This window comes from Megalops cyprinoides, chromosome 24, assembly GCF_013368585.1.
Source record: "Megalops cyprinoides isolate fMegCyp1 chromosome 24, fMegCyp1.pri, whole genome shotgun sequence".
Taxonomy (NCBI): Eukaryota; Metazoa; Chordata; class Actinopteri; order Elopiformes; family Megalopidae; genus Megalops; species Megalops cyprinoides.
The window spans coordinates 21,651,738-21,676,516 of record NC_050606.1 but is presented as its reverse complement, the minus strand read 5'-3'; the positions used below and the strand labels follow the sequence as shown (position 1 = coordinate 21,676,516).

The 24,779-nt window shown below is 44.9% G+C and overlaps 1 protein-coding gene across 1 annotated transcript in view; it reads left to right on the top strand.

Annotated features, from left to right (window-relative positions):
* LOC118771399 (lethal(3)malignant brain tumor-like protein 4) overlaps positions 1-24,779 on the top strand; it is a 76,953-nt gene that overhangs the window by 29,174 nt on the left and 23,000 nt on the right. The window contains exons 15-17 of the mRNA XM_036519383.1: positions 5,253-5,372; positions 9,069-9,236; positions 12,439-12,512. Coding sequence (XP_036375276.1) covers positions 5,253-5,372; positions 9,069-9,236; positions 12,439-12,512 — 362 coding nt within the window. The remainder of the gene's footprint in view (positions 1-5,252; positions 5,373-9,068; positions 9,237-12,438; positions 12,513-24,779) is intronic.

The window sequence follows — 24,779 nt, the reverse complement described above, 5'->3', positions numbered from 1 at the left end:
ACTGGAAAAGAGAGGAGTCGGGCTCATTCTCATTCACATCACAGTGAGATTTAATAACCACGCGCATTGCAGTTAGATTGAACAACGCCCCCAACCGAAGCACAGAGAACCACGGCGCAGACAATACCTGGCTAATTGCAATAATAAATGCATGCAATAACGTTGTCGTTATAAATCGTTGATGTAATTGCGGGGAGATTATACACACGCAAGCGTGCAGGAATTTATAGCGTGCCCGAGCACCCTTTTAGAAACACAAATTGCTGTTCATTTTTCCATCAGTGCCACCAGAAGCAATGGGATGGACTGTGGAGAATTAAACCCGTCGAGACGTGATAATTTTAGAGGCCTGGCAGTCTATTCTGGAATAGCCGGCCTCAGCTCTGCTCAGCTTATTCTTAGCATTAAGTCTCATGCCTCAATCAGGGGAGGGGATGGGACAGACCATGGGCAGCAGTATGGCATAGTCGTATGGAGCAGGGCTTGTAACCACAAGGTTGGTGGTTAAAGGTACTTAAACTAGAATTGCCTCAGTAAATATCCAGCTATATAAGTGGATAAAATTGTAAACTATGTGAGTCACTCTGGATACGAATGTCTGCTAAATGACAATAATGTGATGTCTGTGCTTATTGCTCCTTGTTTTCTTAGCATATGTCCTTATTCATGGAAGCTTTCTTGAGAATTGTCTTAGATTTGGGTTATTAGACTGATTTTACTTATTATCCATATGTCAATCTGGGTATTTACTGAAGCAGTTCAGGTTAAGTACTTTTTCAAGGGTGTACAACGGCAGTGCCCCTTTCTGGAAATCAAGCCTGCAACCTCCTGGTTCAAAGTCCAGTTCCTGAAACAGAAACACCATGGCATGCTGGCATTGTGCCTCAAGATGCAGAACCACAAAAATATACTGCTAGGTAGTAAGAACCAGAGCGTCTCTTGGGGTGGTTTCTAAATGGCCTCGGTCTCAGCTAAAGACTTAAATAAAGAATACCATGCGTCAAAAGATGTTTAAAGGTCTTGATGGCTCCTATCTGCACATGTGTAAGAAAAAATCCTGCTGAAATAGTAATGTGCTTATGTACAGATCAAACTTTTTCTTCCATTAAAATGTCATGGGTTTGAAACTATGGGAATTTCCCAATGATCTGTGCCATTTTGCAGTTATCTGTGGTCCCCTTGTTGTGAAAACTCAAATATAGGTACATTGTTCTCAATGACCCTAGCAACAGCACTATTTCACTGCTGTCCTCACAGCCAAAATATACCAGTTACATCTACAGATATATCTACAGTATCTCTCTGGTGATTAAAGGAGGTTGCAAGCTTGATTCTGAGATGTGACATAGCTGTTGTACTCCTGAGTGAGATATTTAATCTGTATTGTTTTCAGTAAATATTGAGCTGAAGAAATGTATGTAATTTGGTAAGTTCCCTGGGTAAGGAAGCCTGCCAGGCAGGTAAACAGTGAAGCAATGTAACCAGCTCTGATTGGTGGCAGATGGTGTCTCCGGGGCTGTAGGTCTGGCCTCAGGCCTGACAGACCAAGGTTATGAGATCAGGGGAAAGTCGGCCCTTGTGTTTTTCTTCAGAGACAGCAGGGGAGGGACGTGTTCCCAATGCTGTATTTCTGGACGCTCTGTCCGCAGACTGCTCAAGTGCAAAGCACACCTTCTTAAATGGGACTGAATTCAAATTCAAATTCAGATTTCAGTGAACGTTTTGGGAATTCTGCTAGAGTTACATGCAGGACATTTAAAGGGCACCTCGATTTGTTGTCATAGAAATGACTAGTGCTTTGCTTTACAATTGTTAATTATCATCTACTCTAAGCCTGATAGATTTCTGATTATCTTTTCCGGAAGTGAGTAATATTAGAAACCAAATCCCAGGGGATGTGTCCAGTTGATTGTATTATCTACAGATTGTATGAAGGGTCGATATGGGGCTGATTTAATTGATGCCCAGGTGGTCAGACCACACCCTTTCTCTTCTCATTGGAAGAGTAGAGGTTCCTTTCAGTACATTAAAAACACTTAAGGTAATAGGACTGAGCTACATGAAAACACCCCATTTACTATAGATGAGTGACGAGCTGAGTCACACCAACTCATGAAGTATTGGAGAACATGACCAGATTAATGGGCTTAATGCCTTCGGAATGAAGACCCAGCTAGACTTATTTCAGCAGCTGAGGTTGACTTTACCAGTCCCAGTGGCATTACAGAGGAGCCTGAAATGGCAGTGTTTTTGAAGCGGCGCCGCGGGTGGTCGCTGAACGCAAAAGCACAGGTTCGAATCCTCTCAGCACTTCACCTGCCCTGTGTCCCTGATTCCCCCGCGGCTCTGCGGGGGGTAACGGTGGTGGCGTCGTCACCTTCCTATCGTCAGCCGCGCAGCGGGAGCACTCCTCCTCAGGAGGCTTCATGTCCCGAACGCTGCGCTCTTGGCAGCACCCGCTCTGTGGGGGGGGGTGGGGTGCGCGGAAGCGGCGGAGCAAGGCACTGAAATAGATGTCTCATTTAACGGAATGAAGAGTGACGCAGGGACATATAAGGGACGATGCAGGCAGCAGAGTGTGACACTGTGAAATTATGACACAATTCGTAATGAAGGGAGTGTAGTGCGCGGGTAAGTGGATGTGGCTTACAGAAGAATTAACACATTGCAAATGAAGCGCACATGACATATAATAGAATGTAAGAATATTGTGTGTGTGTGTGTGTGTGTGAGAGAGAGAGAGTATGCGCGCACGTGTGTGTGTGTGTATATGTGTTTGTGTGTCTTTGGCTGTGTGAGATTGTGTGTGTGTGTGTGTGTGTGTGCGCGTGCACCTGCGTAAGCATGGGTATTTCAGGTCAAAAGTAAACACGGGCAGACTAAAAATAAGAACATCTATTCTGTCAGGAGCCGTTATTATCAGGTGTGGGAGTTAGCTACTGTGGTCACTTTATGCTGCCACTCCTGCTCTCATGCAGCAAAACATCCCATCTCTGAATCTCCCTGTGTCCCATCAGCCGGTCAGGCACAAGGCACAGCAGCTTAGAGTGATGAGCCTGACAGCAGCAGATCTCACTAAACTCACCAGAAGCCTCTGCAGTATTCTCACATGGGGCCTCTGCTCATTACTCTCAGTGGGTTTACAAAAAGCCAGATCTCACATCATTACTGCTTTAAGAACGTAGTTCTTTTCCCTTCGTCGAGTCTGAGTGACTGCCACTGTCAGACGGGTGGAGCAGATCCAGTGGGAGCGCAGACTGAGTAATGAATAGACTATTGTTCCAGCTACAGTCGTTTGGAAGGGTTACAGTAACAACCGCTACAAAGCATTGCTTGCTGCTGTGATGCGTACATCTCTGATGACAATGACATCAAAGATTTTCTGAACAATGGGTGAACACATCAGCCTCTTCAGGGCGGTGGCATTAAACGTTTCCCACAGGAACGGAAATCTGTGTGGTATGTTCAGGAAATATATCACTGAATACCACTGTCATGTGTGTAATTCTGTATATATTGTATATATATGTTGTATTCTGTATATGTTAGAATATATTGTCCGATATATGTATACAACTGCACTTGGCAACTGTGTATGCAAGTTGTGTGTATACATAGTGCATGTGTGTATGTGTGTGTGTGTGTCTGTGTATGTATGCAATGTGCAATATGTGCAATGTACAATATAGGTACGCAATTCTAATTGCCAGCAATACACACACACGCATACACACACACAAATATATATAGTATGTAATATATATAGACTTGTAATCAGGTCAGAAATCCTTATGTGTGTTATTTACAATAACTGTTACGTGAACGCCTTCGTTTTCTCTGACGTGCAGCCGACAGCTTCCTTAACACTTTGAAGCATTTGGTGGAGACTGGAAGCGCGTTAGTCACACCGCTCGCCTGTGCGAAGTGTTCCTGCCGCCATATGCTTGTGTGCACAGAGATAGAGGGAGCCACTACAGAGAACTGAGCATGGGAATGAGCACCGGCAGCCAGATGGCCTCCCAGATGCAGACTCTCGGGTTTTTAAATAGAAAGCGCTCCGTCCCTCAAGGACCCTGCCTCTAACAAATTAGTCCCGACCCCCCCCAGGGCTTGTTTTTTAAAAGCTGCCCGAATTAGGAAACCACAGCAGAGGGAAGGGGGAAAAGAACAAGGCTGAAATCTTCTCTGTAATCTTCAGATCCCTGTCAGTCGTCAACCGTGGCATTCTCTCGTGAGCTCTGTCCGTCTTCTCCCCTTGGCCAGCCTTTAATTGCCTCTTATCTCAGTGTCTGAGGCTGGATGCGCTGCCTCTGGAGCTCTACACCAAGGCAGGGTTGTGTTTTCCACACTGACAGACCTGTATTTCACACGTGGGGGGGGGGGGGGGGGGGGGGGGGCGTGGCTTCAGTGGAGGCTCCGCCCCACATCATTGGCAGGGCCCGTCAAACAGGAAAGTTCTGACACAAAGCTGACAGCGGGGCAGCGTTGTCATGATGAAAAAAACTTGCCTTCCAGAGCATCATCCCACATGCCTGTGACATCCGTAAGAGGGACTCCCACGCCTCATGAAATGCTTCTTTTGTCATGGGAGAGGCTCGGAGGACGAGCTATTTCCCCACATCAGCGCTCAAATTAGATGTGTCCTTTGGCAGGGGAATGCATAGGTATCGTCTGTTGCCGCAAGTTAGCTTTCGCGCAGTGTCAGGATTGTTAGCCATGATTCATTACCTACCCTGTTGAGTAATTGTTTGCTACCTTTTCACAATGTTCACCATGTAGTACTTCAGCATGAGTTTGATATAGTCAGGAATATATACCTAACCTGCATACTCGACCCCTGGGTTTAATGAATATTTATACTCATGAATATGAATCTGAACTCCCACATCATGCCCTGCAGACCTCTCTGTCAGAGGTCTTTGGCTAGCAGAATTCTAAAAATGATTTTTACCTTTTGTCATGCTAATTAAGTGGTGAAAAAAGACATAAAATGTCCCGTTTAAACTGATGCTTTTCTCATTAAAGAATAGAAATGAAGACTGGAGTGGGTCTTTGATAGCTGATTTGCTGCTAATTTTTGGACACTGACAGCGTGACCATTTTGTCCCAACATACAGACGGGGTCAGTGCAGTCAAGTTGCGGTCAGCTTTGCATTCACAACTGACTGTAACACAGAATGCAAGAGTGACCCTGGTGCAGACACAGTCCTGCTCTCTCCTGACTGTGCCTGGTTCTGGTTCTGCTTCTGCAGTGCCTTCGGCTGTCCATACTCGGAGATGAATATGAAGAAGGAGGTGGCGCTCCCAGACCGTCTGGTGGGAGAGCGGCAGCTTGGAGACAGGACGCCGGGGGACTGCCGCATGGAGACCAGGTGAGACGGCCGCCCTCCACCTGCGGAGGACTCTGCGGGATCTGCTTTTTCTGGGATGTCAGGGTAATAGCACTCCTGTCTCCGAGAGCAGCGGGGTTTACAGCAACAGAAACACACATCAGGAAAACTTCCCAGCATGCCTCGCTGCCTGTGTCTTGGAGTCTGAGGTCTTAACTGACTGTCAACAGACCAAAGATGTGCTTTACACTCAAATGGGTAGTGGAGCAGGAAGCAGCAGATTTGTGCTGTTGCAGTTCAAATGCAAGGAGAGAGTCAAATAGAAGTAATGACATAGAGTAAATGCAATGCATTGCTGTATACACTATGAAACAAGCATGTGCACGGACACACACACATGCACACATACATATTGCATACACACGTGCACACATGTTCATGCACACACACACACACACACACACACACACACACACACACACACACACACACACACGCACACACACACACACACACACACACACACACACACACACACACCGCAGGTGCACATCAGCATCCCTTCCTCATCCTCCCTGAATAAAGCTGTGAGGCCTTCACGCCGTGCCTGACTCAGTGTATTAAAGACACATGCTTTAGCCAGACTCTGACAGCACTGGCTGAGGGCAGCAGTCGCTCATCGTTTCAACACACAGCTCAAAGGTTAAGGTGTCATTAGTGAAAGCTGAGTGAAAGATTGCCCGAGGTGAGTGTTTGGCTGATTTGTGGTAATAATACTGCTGAGAGGACTTATGCAAATCCAGTCCAGTGAAATAACTGTTGACATGTGAGGAAGTGACATGTTTTTGATTTCATACCAGGACTTTAATAGGCTGACGTGGGGCAGATCTGGCTGTTTTTCCTGGATGCCTTTTTTATTTGACTTGTGATGGAAACAGTGAGGCTGAGGAGGGATGTTCCTGACAGACCACATGTGCATACACAAACAGACACACACACACCCAGACACACACGCATACACACACACACACACACACACACACACATACACAAAAACACACACACACAACATGCATGTAAACATACATATACATATACATATACATACACATACATATACAAATACACATACACACACACACACATACATACACACATAAACACATTCACGTACACAGACATTCACATATTCACACACTTACACAAACATGCACAAATTGTTCATGCACACACTCATACACTCAAATACACACCAACACAGGTGTTCGTGCATGCGTGCAGACACACTCGCATGCGCACATGTGCTCACACATATACACAAAGACACATGTAGAATGATTTATTCATAACCTATTTAAAGATCAACATGTTGGAGGAGTCTACTGGGCACACACACACACACGCACACACACACGCACATGCACACACACACACACACACACACACACACACACACATACACACAAACACATACAGACACATACAAACACGTACACACATGCACACACACACACACACATACAGACATCAACACACACATATTCACACACACACAGACGTTCACACATTCACACATAAACATGCAAACACAGATGTTCATACACACAGACACTCATACACTCAAATACACAGCAACACAGATGTTTATTCACCTGCAGATGCGCACACACACACACACACTCATGAATGTACACTTGTAAAGAGAATGTTAAGGAAGGTTCTGGGTGTCACACAGTGAAGCCTACATAAACTCACTTCTATTCTGAAAGTGATATCACCACAGTAATGTGTAGTGTCATTACTCCTTCAGAAGACTGATTTGACAATATACGATATACGATTTGACAATATATGATTTGTCAAAATTACGCATATAAACATTACATACATAGAAACCTTAGCTAGCTATAAAAATAAAATCAAAATGCTTTAGAGTAACATCATTACAAGCTGACATCATTATACACTTATGTTCGTTTCCAAATTTGGCTTTGAAATATTTTGTAGGCATACTGTTATTGATACCATCGCCTACATAAGCTGTTTTTTAATCAAGGGCGTTGTGGGAAACGTTAGCTAGCCTACTATTATGAAAGAAATAGCCTAGCCTTCATCATGGCCAGAGTACGCATTTTTAACATGTTTCATACAATTGCCTTTATTCTACATGCTGTACCAGGTTACTGTTTTGAACGTTTCTTACAGATAATGGCATAACGATCATTGCTTTGTCTTACCGAATGGTATGCTGCCAGCTCACACACAAGCCGCCTGCCGCTGCCAACGTATGTAAATTCCAATTGCTGCTGTCAGTGGAAGTGCTGATGATGCAAGGGGCTGCGCTCGCACCCTCTCTCACAACTCTCACACACAGCGGACACTAAATAACAATTCTAAACCGAATTAAGCATGCTGATTTTTTTATCCAGTTGTATTTCGCTTCAAATTTTATTTTTAGCTCTAAAAATCTTGATGAGCTCATAGCTGGTTATGGGCATGCATGTAGGTGAAGGTGACTTTCATATAATGTGTAGAAAATTGTGTCTATACAGTTATGTGGATTAGTGGAAGATGATAAGTAAGATAAAGAATTTGCAGCCATCAGCAAGTTGGGGCATGTTTCCCTGGGGCGCTGGGGAGATGAAAATGATTTCTTCACAGATTACAGAGGGACGGGCGGAGCCGCCTGTGAAAGCCGAACGTTGCCACGGGCCTGCTCCGGTGCACGCTGTGCATACAGTCACGGTCTGCCCCTCCTCTCCCAAATCTCAGCACCGGGCCCACCCATCCCTCTCAGCTCCGCTGTTTCACTCCCATTATTCCCCCCTCAGACATGGAGACTGAGTCGTATTTTTACACAGATTTTCTTTATATAGCCATATATTTACTGAAGTGATTTTGGTGAAATACTAAGTGGTGTGATGGTAGTGTCTCATTCAGGATTTGAACCTTCAAACTGCTGGTTTCGAGCCGTATACCGTAACCTCTCAATAAGGCTTCTGTCTGAATAATGATTCTGAAGAGGCTGTCTTTCATCTGTCAAAGATTGCAGATCTGGTGCTAAGATTACAGAGTAGAAGTGATCATTTGTGTGGTTTTAGTCATGCTTATTCCATTTCTCGAGTTTGCGGCTGGGTGGGAATTATATTTGCTTTTGGAAGAGAAATTTTGACTTTAAAGGGAATCTTTCTGTCCACAGCTGTGCGCTCTGAGACAAGCTGCATTAATTATTGACTCAGTGCCCCAAATCAGCTTACTTCAAGCTCAGAATGATGTTCTTAAGTCATTTTCCCTCCATCGCTCAGACTCCTCCCTGCCCCTGCCAGACTTTGGACAGTGGTCACAGGATAAAAGTGCTGGTTATTAGTGCTGTGATGAATACTGTTAAGTACATTTGGCCATACTGCATAGTGAGTTTCAATGCAGTGTGCCTGGTATTGTCATATTTTATTGTTGTTACAGAGTTTGCCCACTAATACTGTTGGATAGATGAAGCTCTCTATTACTCAGCAAATGGTAAAACTAGAAAGGATTCTGTCTGGCATCAGTAGTCTGAGCTTCTGTGTTTTTCAAAGGAAGGAGATGAAACCTTTAGAACAATCACAGTACTTAAAGCCCATATGTTTCAAACTGATTCACATGGTGCTCCTAAGCTTATGATGCATGGAATGGCCTGACGTTCCAGGTGTTGAGTGATGTCATTTCTTGCCTGTGTTCTTTTTCTGATTGGCACCACAGGGCTTTGATGACGGGGCATGAGGGAGCAGGCCGCCTCAGGGGGAGATATGCTTCGAACCCACGACCTGCCGGACAGGGGCCTACGAAGAGAGGGCATGGGGATGAACCCATCACTCAGGGACAGAGATCACTCTCACCGGCCAGGAAGAATGCTAAGCCACAAAATAGGTAGGACACAAGCTCCTCCCTATCTCCTCCTATCTCCTTAAACTCTTCCCCATTTTCTCAATCCCACCCCATCAAGCTCTCTTCTCTATATCCTCAAGCCACTCCCTATCTCCCAAAGCCCTTCCTCATCTGCTTAAGCCCCTCCCTCTTTCCCAAAGCCCCTCCTCTAAACCTTTGTCTACACCTGATTATCACCTGATATGTGTCTCTTGTCAGTGCTTCAAAAAGTCTTGACATTTTTACCACCCTCACCAGGCTTCTGTCAAGGAAATGTTCTTCTACCCTTTTTCAGCCTGTCAGTGTTTTTTTCTTTCAAATTGGAGGTGTTGTCTTACATTTACTCAAATATTTCTCTCTGTAGTAGAAGGTATTTCTTACAATTGGTGGGCTGGAATACATATTTTTGCAGGCGTATCTCTGGCTTGCTTTGAACATGCTGAGATTCTCAGCTAGGTGCTTGTGTTAATGCGTGTAACTCTGGAGAAATTATGGCTCTGCAGACTGTTAGTAGCTTTCATCTCTCTGCAGAGGACTTGTGTGGCTGGGGGGGAGCTCCAGATACTAGTCTTACCAGAGCTCCCCCAAGCTTTCCTGTTACCACATGCCAGTGCGAACGCACTGGTGCTGCTTAAAAGGAACCCCCAGGTTCCTCTCTGAGAAATGAACATCCACGGAAAGCGTCTGGTCGCATGGCCCAGAAACCTCTAAACTAGCCCTGGAAAGGCTGTCCAAAGTAGTATGTGATTGGGTTGTCCAGTCAGATGCTTTCCCTTAGTATTCTTTCCTCATTTCTTACGGGTATTATACTGCTTTGAGGAAACGGGCAAAACAGTTTCAGACTCTTTCTACTGAGGAGATGTGAAATGAGAATTATAGTGAACTAGAGGGCTAGAGAAAGGAGTGAGTTCTTTGGTTGGATGCACTGACAGAGCTCCATCTTAATTCCCTTGTCAGCAGAAGTGGAATTCGCTGTTATTCAGCAGATATTATAAAAACCTGCATAAATCTAAATGATCAAAAGACTCATTGGCACTGGTGAATCAAGATTTCTTGTGAACATTCTTATGAATGACTGTATGATCAGATTATGAAGCAAAATGACTCTGTATGAACAGAGTATGAATCAAAATGACTCCGTATGAATAGACTATGAATCAAAATTATTTCTTAAGAACAGATAATGAATCAGAATGACTCTCTATGAATCAAAATGACTCCGCGTGAACAGATTATGAAAGTAGTTGCCTACCTCCACGGGCCGTATTTGCGGGTATTTGCCCGCCGAGCTGAGCACCACAATGAGGACACACAGCAGTGAAGTGTTGGGTTTAATGGATCCCGCAGCAGACCCCCTGTCCGACTGCTGTCAGGCGGCCTCGCCCAGAGCCACTTCCACAGCTTACATTCCACCCAGGACCCAGTTAGACAACGGGATGATTACTGAAGCAATGCCTGTGGAGCACTGAAGCGTACACCGGCAGCTCCCCGTCTGGGAATCAAACCTGCAACCCTAAGTCCACTTCCATAAGGCCGTGCCATGCTGCGCAGACATTCAGAATCCCTCACTGCCACCCGACTCTTCCCAGAGGAGAGACAGGAGGTGCAGATGGTGCTTTCCGAGTCATCTTCCATTTAGAAATGCACTACTGAGTGGGAGCAAAGTGCGGTGCTTTTAAGAACAGGGATTAGAGCATCTGTTCTTCACTACTGGGAGGCTGTCTCATTTCATCGATCCATTCGGATTCATTCATCTGCAAAAATAAAAAGTACTGCAACTGAACTAAAAGAGGGAACCTTTTGTATGCTTTTTTCCCCTTCATGCCGCCCTATGTTGGAATGGCCAATTGGAGGTTAGTCTCACCGTGACAACCTGCGCATTCATGCAGGAGTGCTGAGGTGAGGTGAACACGATCCTCCAATAGACTTGCGTGCCGCAGCAGTCTTTTTTCACACTAGAAGTGACACCACACACTACAGTGGAGCAGCCGCCGCTTGGAGGATAGGTGCTACACTGCTGATGTCGTCTGAGCAACTGCCGGTTGCCTGATGAAACGAACCCGAGCCATAGAGCTCAGCTTGCGCTCAAGGGAAGTGCCTCTGCCACTGAGCCACTCGGGTGCCCAAGAGGGAGAGAAATTAGTAAAATAATAAAAATATATGCACGGTGCTCTAGACCAAGCGGGTTCTAACAAATCCTGAAAAATTCCTACTTCCTACTGGTGTTTATGTGCCTACAGTGTGAGAATGCTCTGTGCAGAGCATTAGCTGTTTTTTCCTGTCTGGGTGGCATGAGTGTGTTTGTCCTAAAAGCACATTCCATTATAAAGTAATCTCTCAGCGTTTGTTTCTCTCGGCACCGACACAAGAAACAGAAGAAATCCCACGAGAACCGGGTCAGCAGAGTCCATGACGTGATTTCAGTCAGAAGGTCACATCTTCCCCATAGATGTACTCTCTGTCTGTGGGGTCAGCTACAGTTTCCAGCTGTATCTTGTTAAAAAGTCGCTAAAAGACGTGGTTTTTCCCATCATCTCTACCGGTCATAGCCTTCTAGTTAATTCAACTGATAAAAGTTCATTTGAACAGTTAACAGGAAATTTAAAAATAAAGTAAAAAGAAAAAAAGCAGGAATGAAAGCAGCACGAAAGCGGTGTGCAGTGTGTTGCGGCCTTTGTAGCATGCTGCCCGCACCAGAAGGTCATAGGGTTTATTCCTTAGCAAGAATACACTGTGTGTAAGAACAGTTTCAAAGCTTATTTTTAAATATGGCAAGTAAATGCATTTGAATCTGTCTGAATCATTGTGACATGATCATAAAACATTAGCGTTTTACAATCTAAATTAATTATACATTTGTTTTACAGAGTCCAAACAAACATTATCTCTGGAATTCATTTTCCCACAATACCACCTTTAGGGCCTCTTTAACAACTCCAGTGAACATTTGATGTTAGTGGTATGGATAGTTATGCACAGGTTGCCAAGGTGATTGACACTTTAGAGCATCGGCTTGTCTGTAATAAGGGGATCTGCCAAACAGTTAATGCTGATCTGATTGATTCTGCTCTGTCCTCAATGATATCATTCTGTACAGTGTGCTGAGACAGCAGCTCAAATTTGTTTCTACTTGACAGGATAACCAACTGGTCTCTCTCTCTCTCTCTCTCTCTCTCTCTCTCTCTCTCTTCCTTCCTCTGCCCAGGCACGCTCAGTCAGCCAAATGTCTGGAAATCAAAGAGGAGGAGGAGGACATTGACTTGCAGAGTTTGTTCAGAGGTAACTGCTTCTCTGCGGGAGGCATCATGCTGATATCGCCCCACTTTTAGCATGTCATACTCTCTGGACTGAGATCAAGATGGCATCGAGGCGTAGCTCTCCTAGTAAATTTGAGGATTGTATTGCGTTCCGTCAGCCCTTGTTTTCTGTTATTCTGTTGTATGTGCTATTAGAGCTGGAAAGCTGAAGCTTGTGGAAACTTTCCAAAATCGGGCTGTTGTATCATAGGTAACATAGTGTCGTGTGTCTCCAGATGTTCGGAGAAAAAGGGTAGAGTTCCTCTGATTCAGGATGTTTTTTGTAAGCTTCCTCTATACTTCATCCACCCTCCACATTTCCAGAATGCTGGTCTCTCTGTATCCCAAAGTTTAGGTATAGAGAGAATAAACTGTGACATCACCTGGTACGTGCGGTTAGAGAATTTTAGGAAAATTCCTTGAGAGTGGTCTCTGGAACAAGAGGGCTATGGTGCTATGTACTTGGCTGACATCGTTTGACCATTCAGTTTAAAATATAAAATAAATCATTAACACCTGTATTTAATTGACATCAAATGACCCTGTTTCAATTTAAATCACAACCCATGTTCAGCTTTCTTCACCTGTTTGATTAGCAAGAAACTGATTTGGAGAACTGAGAAAGGAAAGTTTACCTGAAGGGCATGTCTTTGACATCAGTGTACGCAAAAGCCTCACGGCTGTACACCAGGGAACATTCCAGAAGGATTGTTAGGATAGACTCACTGGATATCTGTTGTCCACCCCAGCAGAGCTGTCCCTTAGTGTTAAGCCTAAAGCACTCACAGATGAAGCTGTGGTGTAGTTTCACTGAGCCGTAGCAAGAGCTCACTGCGCTAATGTGTCACATGGTTCCCGCTTAAAAGGGCCACACAGCTGCACTCAGCCTTTTTACTGGCCTCTTGGTAATGCAAGCAACGACCGTGTTAACAACGGGGAGCTTTCTCGTCTCCCTCCGTCGCTGGGGGTTTATGGCTCGGTGATTTGTGTGAAATCCTGGCAGACGCAGCTCCGCTCAGGGTGGTTAAATGTAATGGACCAACATACTCTGGGCGGTAAACGTCTTATAGCATGCTAACTTAGCCACATTCTTTGCCAGCTACTGTAACAAGCAATGAAGGCAGCTCACTGTGACAGCTGGTCTCCATTTATATTTAACACTTTGTGTTTCTATGAGGAAGGAAATCCGAGGTGAAGCATATGCTCGGCCAACCGTACCACAAACCCAGTCTTGTGAATACCCATTGATGAGTTGACATTGACTCAAGCTCATGTCAGGGGTGCATGGTAAGCCTTCATTTTCAGTTCTGGTGAGTGTTACACTTCTAACACTAAGAAGTAATTACATTCACATCCTTAGATTGGTGGCAGATACAGGACTACAGCATCAGTGAATAAGGAAGAAACAGAGTCTGGGCACTACTCTTATGTTCCTGAATAGTTTTATTTCTACATAGCCATAAAACAGGCAGCAGTTCCATGGGGAAATGGGGATCCTTGTCAGCCAGAGAATACAGGGGTTGAAATGTTATACAGTTTATGACTGTGCGGCTAAAACAATTTAGAGTTTTAGAGTAGAGCGTGTACTCTTACACTTTACTGTTCCGCTGTTCTTGGTGACCTTTGAGATGTTGTCAAAATGCTATCAGCTGCATCTCACAAGCTCTGGTAAAATCAGAGAAAACCAAACCTTACAGACGCCTCACCCTTTCTGTCATGGTGATGGATACCTCTGAGTGGGGATTTCACCCAAAGGTTGTTGCGGTCACACAGAGGAGATTCTGCTGGGATGGGGGGCTGTGGGCCCTCATAATGTATATCCAGCATGAAGCCATCACCAGCTATTATTTTAGTGAGCTAGTATTTCAGACGACCTGCCTCATTTGTCCATTATGTGCAGCTTTAATCTGTTCCATGTGGTTCACTTTTATCTGAGCCGTGAAGTCCCAGCGCTCACCATGTCTGCCTTTCTGAAAAAAGGCTTTAATCTCCATCTAATCTCCACAGAAAACATCTGAGGTAACAAAGATCGAAACACTGCCGGCCTAAATGGCATCTGAGTCCTGCTGAATGAGTGTGTAGAATTCATGCCACATCGCATGCACTCTAAATGTTACAGTCAAGGACGCTTGCCCTGGCGTGGAGCAGGAAGACGTGTTCGTTTTTGGGGTTTTGTTTTTTGTTTTTCAATCGTGTCGCGAAAAAGTGGAAAAGAAAACGCAGCCCCCGATCGCTAACCGCTTTTGACCGCGCGCATTTGTTAGGGGTTCATTCAAGTGAGAAACTAATTTTAGCACCACACCGGGGACACTGTCCTCCGTCTGCCAGGATGAAAAGATGGGAGAGAGGAGGAGAGAGAGGAGAAAGAGAGACACTATTGTGGCGGGGCCAAATGGCTTCGTCTGTTTGAAGCATTTCTTTTCCAATACTGTAGCTTGTCATGCCTTAATTAGAATGATCTGATCCTCATTTTCTTTACCCATGTGCTTCTCTCCTCTTTGTTATCACTCTGCTATCTACGAAATAGGCAGCATACTTCTTCACAGAATTCACGTTTTTGATTCTGTGTAAAAATAATGAGTCTGGAATGGTGTATATCTGTCTGTCATGGATATTTCATGTATTGAATGTTTGCATGTTGATCTAGTCACACATTTGCAATCTCAGCACGATGTTTGGCACTGACGCTTGTTCATATGTGGTCAATGGTGTCCTGTTTGTACAGTTTCATGCTAATTCATTGCATGTACTTTGTAAGTCACTCTGGAGAGAGTGTCTGCCCATTGATGATTATGTAATGCAGTAATAAATAACTACATAGAAGTAATAGATGAATAACAGTAGTTCAGGTCTGTTGAAAACTTTTTACTGAAGTGAATTGACTTGAATTGTGTCTGTCTGTCTGTCTGTCTCCATAGCCTTGCCACTTGTCATGATTGCCTGTGTTGGATGTGTGGATATGAAGGCTAGGCTGGTTTCCTTCTCGCCACTGAGCTGCTCAACTGAAGTCAGTAACAGCTCAGTTGGACCGGAGTGACACAGTTTGGTATGTGAAACAGATAGCGGATTTCAGCGCCCCGCAAAATGGCCGGGAGCGGTTTGTGCAGCACAGAAAGAGCCCGAGGCGGAGTTGTGCAGGGTATGTTACAGAGCTCTGCCCTTTACTCGGTCAGACTGTCCGGATTGCCCATCACAGGAGATGGGCGTGAACACCAGGCTCCCTCTGGTGAGACTGTGGCTAGCTCGTGACTGAAAGCACTGGTGACTGTGCCTCTCTGAGTGTGACAGCGGGATTGCACGCACAGACCATCTGCCTGCTTGCTCATCTGTTTATTTTTTTGGAAATGTTTGTGTCTGTGGAATTTCACATCGCACGTCGCATTGAATGCCTGCCGATGCCAATCAGCTAGTAATGCCTTTATCTCTTAAGTCATAGGCTCAGGTTACGGTTATCAGACTTAGTAGCATGTAATCAACCCAGATTTTCAAATTCAAGTTAAAGCATATACTGCAGCCCTAAACTTTGCAATGTGGAGATCTGTAGGGTCTGGGTTAGGGTTAAAGTTATCATCTCATATCTGCAGGCCCCAGTTTTGGAACATCTGTAGGTTCCAGCATAACATGATGAAACCGATGGCAGCTTTGGTAACCGAAATCAGCAAGGCTCTTGTGCAGTCTCAAGACTCTTGTTTATGCATATTAGCTACGTCTATATGTTAATACGCTAATTAGGGTGTTGATATCAGTCAGAAATCTTGCTTGTTTTGATGTGTATTTCAGACAGATACGGGCCATAGATAAACTGTCAGAGACCGAGCGTATGTTTCAAATCCAGGCTTTTTTTCCTCCGCCCACAGCCAGTGTGGCAGTGTTGCCAGGATCAAACGGTGTCATGAATATTCATCACTGATCTGTTGGTAGACAGAGTCCCTCTTCCTGGCATTGAGTCACAACGATCCCTTGTTCCACCAACTAAGGGAAGGCAACTATTTCTGTGTGGCCAGAGGAAGGGGGCGTGGCCACAGGTGTTTGCAAGAGGCCATGGGACGAGGGCTGTGAACAGCAGATCTGATCCGAACTTCTTACACCGCCCTCCCCCCATCCTCCTCTTCCTGACCGCGCTGTGTCAAGGAGTAATTCACACCCCTGAACTCATGTATCAACTCCTGAAATCATTTCGACTGTGATCACGAATCGGCTTCCGGGCGCTATGGTAACGACAGCCCCGCTGAGCGTAATGCGTCCGTTGCCATAGCAGCCCGAAAGAAGGTCTCCCGCTCCTTGCCAGCCGGGCGGTAACCAGGGTGACACAACCGCGCTCACCTTCCAGAAAGGGTCCTCGCACCTTCGCCGGTTGCCATGGAGGCGAATTAAGGTCGTCAGATTGGTGTGATGAGACACACTCTCGTCTCTCTCTCCCTCCCCCAAACCCTCAAGCTGTCTGTTCACGCACTTCAGTCCTGCGTTTCATTACAATGAAACCGCAGAGCAGACAACATTATGAGACATGCATACTTAGATGAAAATCATAGCTGCACTTTTGAAGCACCTCCCTGCTCAATATTCGTCAAAAGCCAGGCACATTTCTAAAGCAGCTTGACGCTGCACAACATCATAGTGTGAATGCCCGATTGTGTCTCAGCAATAGAAATAATGATATAGAGGAAAGGATTTCATTTTTCTTTTTTCTATTTTCAGTCTTCCTTACCCCACAGTGACCTGCATCTGTTTTTTAAACATTATCCATTTATACAGGTGGACAGTTACTCAAGCAGTTTTGGTTTAGTGCCTGGGAGTTCAAACCTGCAGTGTCTGCCTAACTGCTATGCCTGACTGCCCAACCAAATATGGAAGAGAGAGGAATTTTCTCATGACTTATTTATTTGCATTGCTGATGCCTTCATCTAGAGTGGCTTAGATATCCTCCATTTATACAGCTGAATATTTACGGATGCACCTGGCTGAAGGATGCAGCAGCTGCTTGAATGATTCTTGTGTCGCCACTGTTGAATGGTTCTTTGGGTGCTGGACCGTATCTGGCAGAGACTGGTGTCTCTAACTGCAGAAGCAATAGATATCCAGATCTCTGTGTCACACCTTTTCAGGTATAAGAATGTACTGTATAATAATGAAAAAGGACAAAGCAAAAATCAGTTTGCCACAGAAATATCTTATTTGTTAATGCATTGACATTTATGCTGGGAAGTTTCAGTCAGGTTTTTGGTAGAAATCAAGTCAAATGAAAGGCCTTAGGGTATTACAAATGTCTTAAGGTATTGCAGTTAACACTCTGAATCAATCAGTCACTATCAGGTGATGAAAAGGCAGTGACTAGCCAATCGGAGCTTGTGAAATATCACAAGTCTCCGCAATTGTCACAGACAAATGAGTCAGTCCATTCATCTAATGTGAGTGTTATGTGTTTGCCTCCAAGCATTGGTGGTGTCTACAGCCTCACCAGTTCAATGGAAAATGCCATTGGAGTGGAATTCACGCTGGCAAAGGGGAGCTGAGGCTAGGGCGCTATAACTGCCTCAGAGTCAGCAAAGAGGAGCCGAGGCTAGACTACTGTAACTGGCTCAAATGTCAGGTGAGATCCTCTTGAGCAAGGCCCTCGTCCTCACCAGAGGTAAACTAGTGGGACATACAGATTCTGGAAAAGAAAGAGTCATCTTAATGTAGGTTTGCAAATTCATTTACAATGGCCTATCAAACGAGTAGCAATTTCATGCGCTGTAATAACACACCTTTAAATTTCACTCAGAGCAATAAGAAACGTCCCTCAGCCCTGGTGAATATGAAATGAATTCCACTGTTTCAATAATGGAACGAAGCCTGTAAGAAAGCGGCCGCTTCAGAGGTTCGTTATGAAGAGAATGGAAGCCGGCGTTAATTATAGAAGAGCACGTTGTAATGAAATCATTTTGCTGGGAAAAGCAATCTGCTCAGTGTTCTCAGGCCTTTCCAAACAGTGCATAATGAAACAGAACAGAGCTGAAAGCCCTTTATATCGTATCATAAGTAATATTGCACTCAAAGCTCCTTTTTTGAATAGCTAGTCGATAGCTACTCAGTGTTGAAATGGCTTTGTAGTCAACTTGGGAGTAAGGATTTGTTATTTGCCTTACAGGGCATGACAAAAGTCACTTCAGTCAGGTTCAGTCTAACCACAGCGTGCTTTGTCTGCTTCTACAATGAAATGCTAATGCTTGTCACCACTCGGATATCATTTTCAATCTGTTTCAACATCCCCAAACTTGTAATGTTGTGCAAGTGACAAGAAAATGAGACTTGACCTACTTACTGCTGACAGTCAAAGCCCAAAGTGTGCCGGGGTTGGACTGAATGTGGGCCCTTACGACCCTGATTCTCCTTGCTGTTTTTGCTCTGGGCTGCCAGGGCGTACGCAGTCAGGGGCTCCTGCTGCTTATGAACCTCCACACATCATGACACATCACGAGATGAGTCACCTCCCGAACGGCTGCCACATGCGCCACGCGCTTCCACACTGATGGTCAGATCGCTGGGCGCCGAATACGCTGCCCTAAACTGCAGAGAACCGTGTGCATTACTCTGTGACATCATTGCAATGCCTCTAGCCTGCATCCCATGCACTGCTTGAAATATAGCTGACACAACTGCTGCCATTGTACCGTGCCCAGTTAATGTTATTATGCGTCCTGTGTAGCATTGCACCGGTATTAGCTAATGCAGCGTACTGGTGTGTGGGTAAGGACATCAGCTGACTGAGTATACAGCAATACTGAAGCATGAAGGTGAAACAGGCTTATGTAGATCAAATTATGCCGCCATGGCAACACGGACAGGACACCCCAGGCTTCTAAAAAAAACCAGCTCAACATTCAGCAAGAGGTCGCTCCCGACGGGAGGAGCCCCTCCCAGTTTACGTCTCTGGAGGTCTGGCTTCCCTCCCGCCGGCCACCTGCGGCTCCTCTCTCCTGCAGCTGGGGACCCCTCAGTCCTGCCTGTCAGTCACCCCGGGAAATGCCTGCCAGGCCACGACCCCTGAGCTGACCCTTCCTATGGAAGACTCGGCAGTCACCTCGACTGCTGAGTTCCTCTTGCTGTAGCGTTCTCTTCCGCTAACGACAGCTAGGCAAAAACAGCGAGCTGCACTTGCTGCAGCATTGAGAGTGTGATGAAACTCAATGCTTTGAGACTGTGTTAGACATGGTGGTCAGAGATGTAGGCTTTCATGACTTCCTTAGACTGGATCCCAAGTGCTTCCTGCTCTCAGCCTGAGCTGTGTCAGACTTGCACCATGTACCTTCAGAGACCACAGGAAGAAGAGGGATAATCTCATAAGCGTTTTCTTTCTGTTCACACTGACAGTGAGACCTCATTCTGACAGAGGGGACTCATTCTGACGGAGAGGACTCATTCTGACAGAGGGGGCTCATTCAGACAGAGGATTGATACTGACAGAGAGGACTCATTCTGACTGAGAGGACTGATTCTGACTCATTTCAATGGTTAAGGCTCAATTCTCATAATGCAAATATTTCTAAATAAATGAATAAATAATATGCAAAACAATTGCTATTATTATGTAGATTTTATTTGAAGCTGCTTATTGTTGCATATGGATAGGCCAGAGTGAAATATTGCATAGTCACTGGCATTGGAATATAATTCTATTCAACAGTCATCGACTTGTGGTTGCCATAACAACACTGGGATGCTATCTTTGGTATTAGAATGCAGAATCGAGAATCCATCAACAATAGGACACGTCTGTCAGACTGATAACATCAAAGGGGCTGTGAGAATGATTGACTCTCACATAGAAAGCATAGCCATAGTGATAGTAGAAAAAACTGAGCTGTTTCAATAGGAGAGAGGCAGTTAGATGGTGAAGCAGTTGCAGATTAATTGCAGCATATTAGATGCCTGATACTAATAGACACCAGATAATGCTCACATCATAAAAAATTCATTCAGTCTGTGAAAAATATGTTGAGATGCACACATGTATGTGAAATTGACATGTATTTCATATTTTGTATCTCATAAGTTACTGTTTATCAGGGCTGGTGTACTAGGCATAGGAAAAATTGCTGCAGTATGTAAGCTCTTTGCTCGTGGTTGCAGTGCCTGGCTTTCTGTTGACTTGGTTGAGGTAAGCGCAGAGAGGTGGATGTGGTCCCTGGCAGCTGCAGCTAAGCTCGGCTGCAGAGAGACTGTCAGTGCTCAGATCAGGCTGATATGACCCTGCTCGTGGACCCTGCAGTGCTGCAGAGCTCAGTACAGGGACACAGGAGCCCCTGACAGAGCCACCCCAAGGCGCACAGACTCGGGCTCGATGGAACAGGCTGTCCTTAGGAGCTCTACTCCCACCAGCATGCACTGGAGTCAAAGCTCAGCAGAGTACAATCAAAACACAGTGGGGTGGGGTCAAAATGCAGTGGGTGGAGTCAATGGGTGGGGGGTGGTGACAAAGTACAGTGGGTACGGTCAAAGTGCAGAGGGAATAGTCAAAGCATAGTGGGTGGAGTTAGAGTACAATGGGTATGTTCAAATCACAGTGGAAGTGCAGTCAGTGCATATTTGTGGTCGAGTCAAAGTGCAGTGAAAGTGGTGTTACAGCACAGTCAACTAGCATGGAATCAGAGTTCATTGGAGGATCATAACCCCTGATGCAGCTATGAAAAGGCTGCATTGTCTCCACGGAGTTGTTGGGGCCAGGAGGAACTGGGTATCACAGCCACATCCTGCAGGACTTTGGACCACTCCACAGATTTAGGCACTGATGCAGACAAGGCCGCAGTATTGGCACTTTACATTAATTATATTTTGGTGAATGAGTCATGGGTGTTCCGTATTCATCACTCCCTCGGAACTGTAATAAGCAGTAAATCGGTGGGGTGCTGCCACTGAGGCTGATGGAAAACGCTACTGCTTCCTGATTTGTGGCGTGGGCAATCGCCTTCACAAGTTCAGTGGCTCATGTGACCTTCGATGGCCCAGACCTTGGCCTCTGTCTGCATGGCAGGGCCAGGTAATTGCTTTCCTTGGATGCAGCAAGACTTGGCCATCCTCAGAGAGCACACACTCTAATTTATACAGTTTTCTCTGAGGTGTGAACGACTCCTTTGAGGATGGATGAGCTGTGTCCCTCATGAATAGGCCTGAAGCAGCTACTACTGTGAGATATGGTGGTGCATTAGACATGAGTCTGTGGTTAGCCAGAGGACCATTCACACAAAAGTCATTTTTACCATGTGTAGGGGTGTGTAGTCGTTGTGCTGTTAACAGAGTCTGTTGTTGAGAAAATAGGAGTGGGCATGTGGTGTTGCCAGTAATAGAAAACACAGAGAGACAAATGTGAGGGATTCAGGAATATTCATCCTCAGTTCTTCTGAGTAGGAGGCAAGATTTATTTTGAGAGCGCACACATGCAAGAATACAAAGAGAATGTTGTTGCATTTTGCTTGTCTGTAGATTTAATGAACACTTTGGCATAATTAGTATTTTATGGATATTTTAATGGTTAAGTACTGCTGATACTCTTCTCTCATTGCAGTTTTAATGTGTCAGTGAATGGCCTTGGCTGCGGTTACTTTCATCTTTAGTGTGCATGCGTATTGCTCAGCATGTGTGAGAGAGGAGCATGGTGCCTGCTCAAGTAATTTGCTTAGGTCTCCAACAGTGCTCAGGAGTTAAAGTGCGTGCAGCCAAAACACAGTGTGTGGTCAGTGCCTCCTGAAAGACAGGCCTGGCCTGGCTAGTTAGGATGCAATAGGCATGGTAGAGTAAGCATAGCTGTGTTTGTTGAATTTAGAGTCAAACTGGATTGTATCAAAAAATAAAAAATAATCAGATTGACCAAAACTGGCATGATGATTACAGTTTAAGTTTTTTTGGGGGGTAATAAGAAGCCAGCTACACAGTGACGGAGGTCTGTCCTCGTTGGCCTGAAGGTTAATTACTTTGTTCGGCTTTCAAACGCCCCTATTGATTGTCTTTTTGATTGAGCCATCCACTTAATTTGCGTGACACGGTTGATTAAGCTCATTTGCATATGAAAAGTCTCATCAGTTTGAAACCGTTCAAGATGAATGCAGGTCACTATGGAGATGACGTCCTGCAGATCCTGTGAAGTTTAGCAGGGAATGTAAAGGCTTTGATATTGTGAATCATGTTTGAGGACACCACGTCACAGAATCCCATGTATTTATGCAACATTGTGCTCAAGAGCTTTAGCTATCAATTAGTGCACTCATCAGTCTGTCTGCAGTGTGTGGATGTGTGTGTGTGCATGCGTGCCTTTGTGTGTGTGTGTCTGTGTGTGCAATTGTGGGTGAGTGTGTGAATGTGCGTGAGAGTGTATATTTAAGTGTATGTGTGTGTATGCTGATGTCATTTTATCTGACCAGCTGCCACCAGGTGTTTTGATTGCCAGTTGGAGCTTACTAAGCACAAAACACAAAAGCTTTCTCAGACGATCAAGGTGTTCAGACCCATTTGTCCAATGTAAGCATCATGTGTTTGCCTGAAGCTGTCATCAGTAGATGGAGGGCGATGCTCCTCTAACACATCGTTACTCGTGTCAGCATTTTCGCTTTGACAGCTGCCCAGAGAAAGCGCACACACATTACTGGCAGACACACTACAGCACATCAGTCATGTCTTGTCAGTGATCATGCCATCTGACCTCCTTTGGCTGATGTTCCAAGGAGTGCGTCCATCTTTCCCTTCCAATTGTAGAGGTCTGGTTTAGTATTAGATGTCTATTTTAGTGTGAGCTCTCACCCCATGTCATTCTGCTATGGTGTACACCAAGGTCCTGTTGTCAGTAATATTGTCTTATGCTTGCCTGCTGGCTAAAGGACATAATGAATAAAGTATCAGCTAGCAGGATATTAATGCCTTATTATCTGACACTTAGAATGCAGTTTTTCATACTACAAACACAAATATCTCCAAAAAGATTCTAGGTTCAAATCTTGCAGCAGCTTCTTTATTTGTCTTGCCATTGACCAGTGTAATTAACCCACATGTCCAATATCTATATAGTTATGTAAACAGTTGTAGACATAGAGCAATGCCCTAATATTTGCTAGACAAATGGTGATTCTGCTGTGTGTATTTGCCAGTATTGCACCATTGACTTTCCTAACCTCTGTTCTCTAAGGAAAAATCTTGACCTAAAAATTTAATGGAGGAGGCCAAACCATTTGAGCAGATTAGTAGTGAGGAAGTCTAATTAAATCTAGGGTGTATGACCCCCAAGACACCGCAGTCTATAGTTTCTCTGTTGGTTAGTTTGAGCGTAGCCCAGTATAGATGTCAGCAATAGAGGATCTCAGATTTCCCTCTGCATATTGGGAGCTCTCCTTCAGGCCTGGCTTTTCAGATCATACTGTGAGTTATCATAAGGAGGCAGAACGGGAGCCCTACCAATCAGAACATGAGATTAAGTAGTGACCTGCTCTTCAGTATCATTGTTTCCCATTTGTCACAGCCAGCGCCCCCCCCCCCCCCCCCCCCCACCAATCTCTTTTAAATAGAGAGCTTGGTTTTATAATTTCAAAAGCTGACCTTTCTGCCAACAACATTTTTTTTGTCACGGGTACAGAAAAAAGTAAGTCATTATTTTGTTCGTTAAACTGAATAATTAATAGGCTTTTCAGCCTGGGCCTGGAGAGCACAAAGACAGCTCCCTGGAGTCCTTCACTGGAGTCTGTCTCTATAATGAGGCCAGAGTCTGCCTTTTTCCACCACACCTGGAGAAGTTCAAGAAACGATAAAGTGCCAGTCTCTGCTCTCTCTGCTGTTTGTTCTCTATTGTAGGCAGGCGTTTCTTTGTTGCTTCAGGGTTTTTTGACAGTTGAGTGTTTTTTTATCCTCCATTCAGGGTCTGCCAGATATTGAGTGTTTTTTTTTATTTTTTTTTTTTTTAACTGTACACAGCCATTTTCATTTGAGTGGAGTGGTCTGATTCAGGCCATTCACAAAGCTCAAAGGAATTTCCTCATAGAATTGAGCACCAAATTTAAGTGCATTTTATTATTTTTTTCTGTTGGTTATTTTACACAAAATCACGAGTTTTATGGTCGATGAACAGAAGATCTGGTGTAACAAAGAGCAGTTACACTTGTAAATTTGTTAATCAAGCTGATGTCGGATTTGTACAGGTGCGCAGACGGGACAGAAATGACAGCAAGTTGGGCCATCATGCAACAGATAGAGAGTCCCATGGTCACAGCAGGGTTGGGGTGGAAGACAA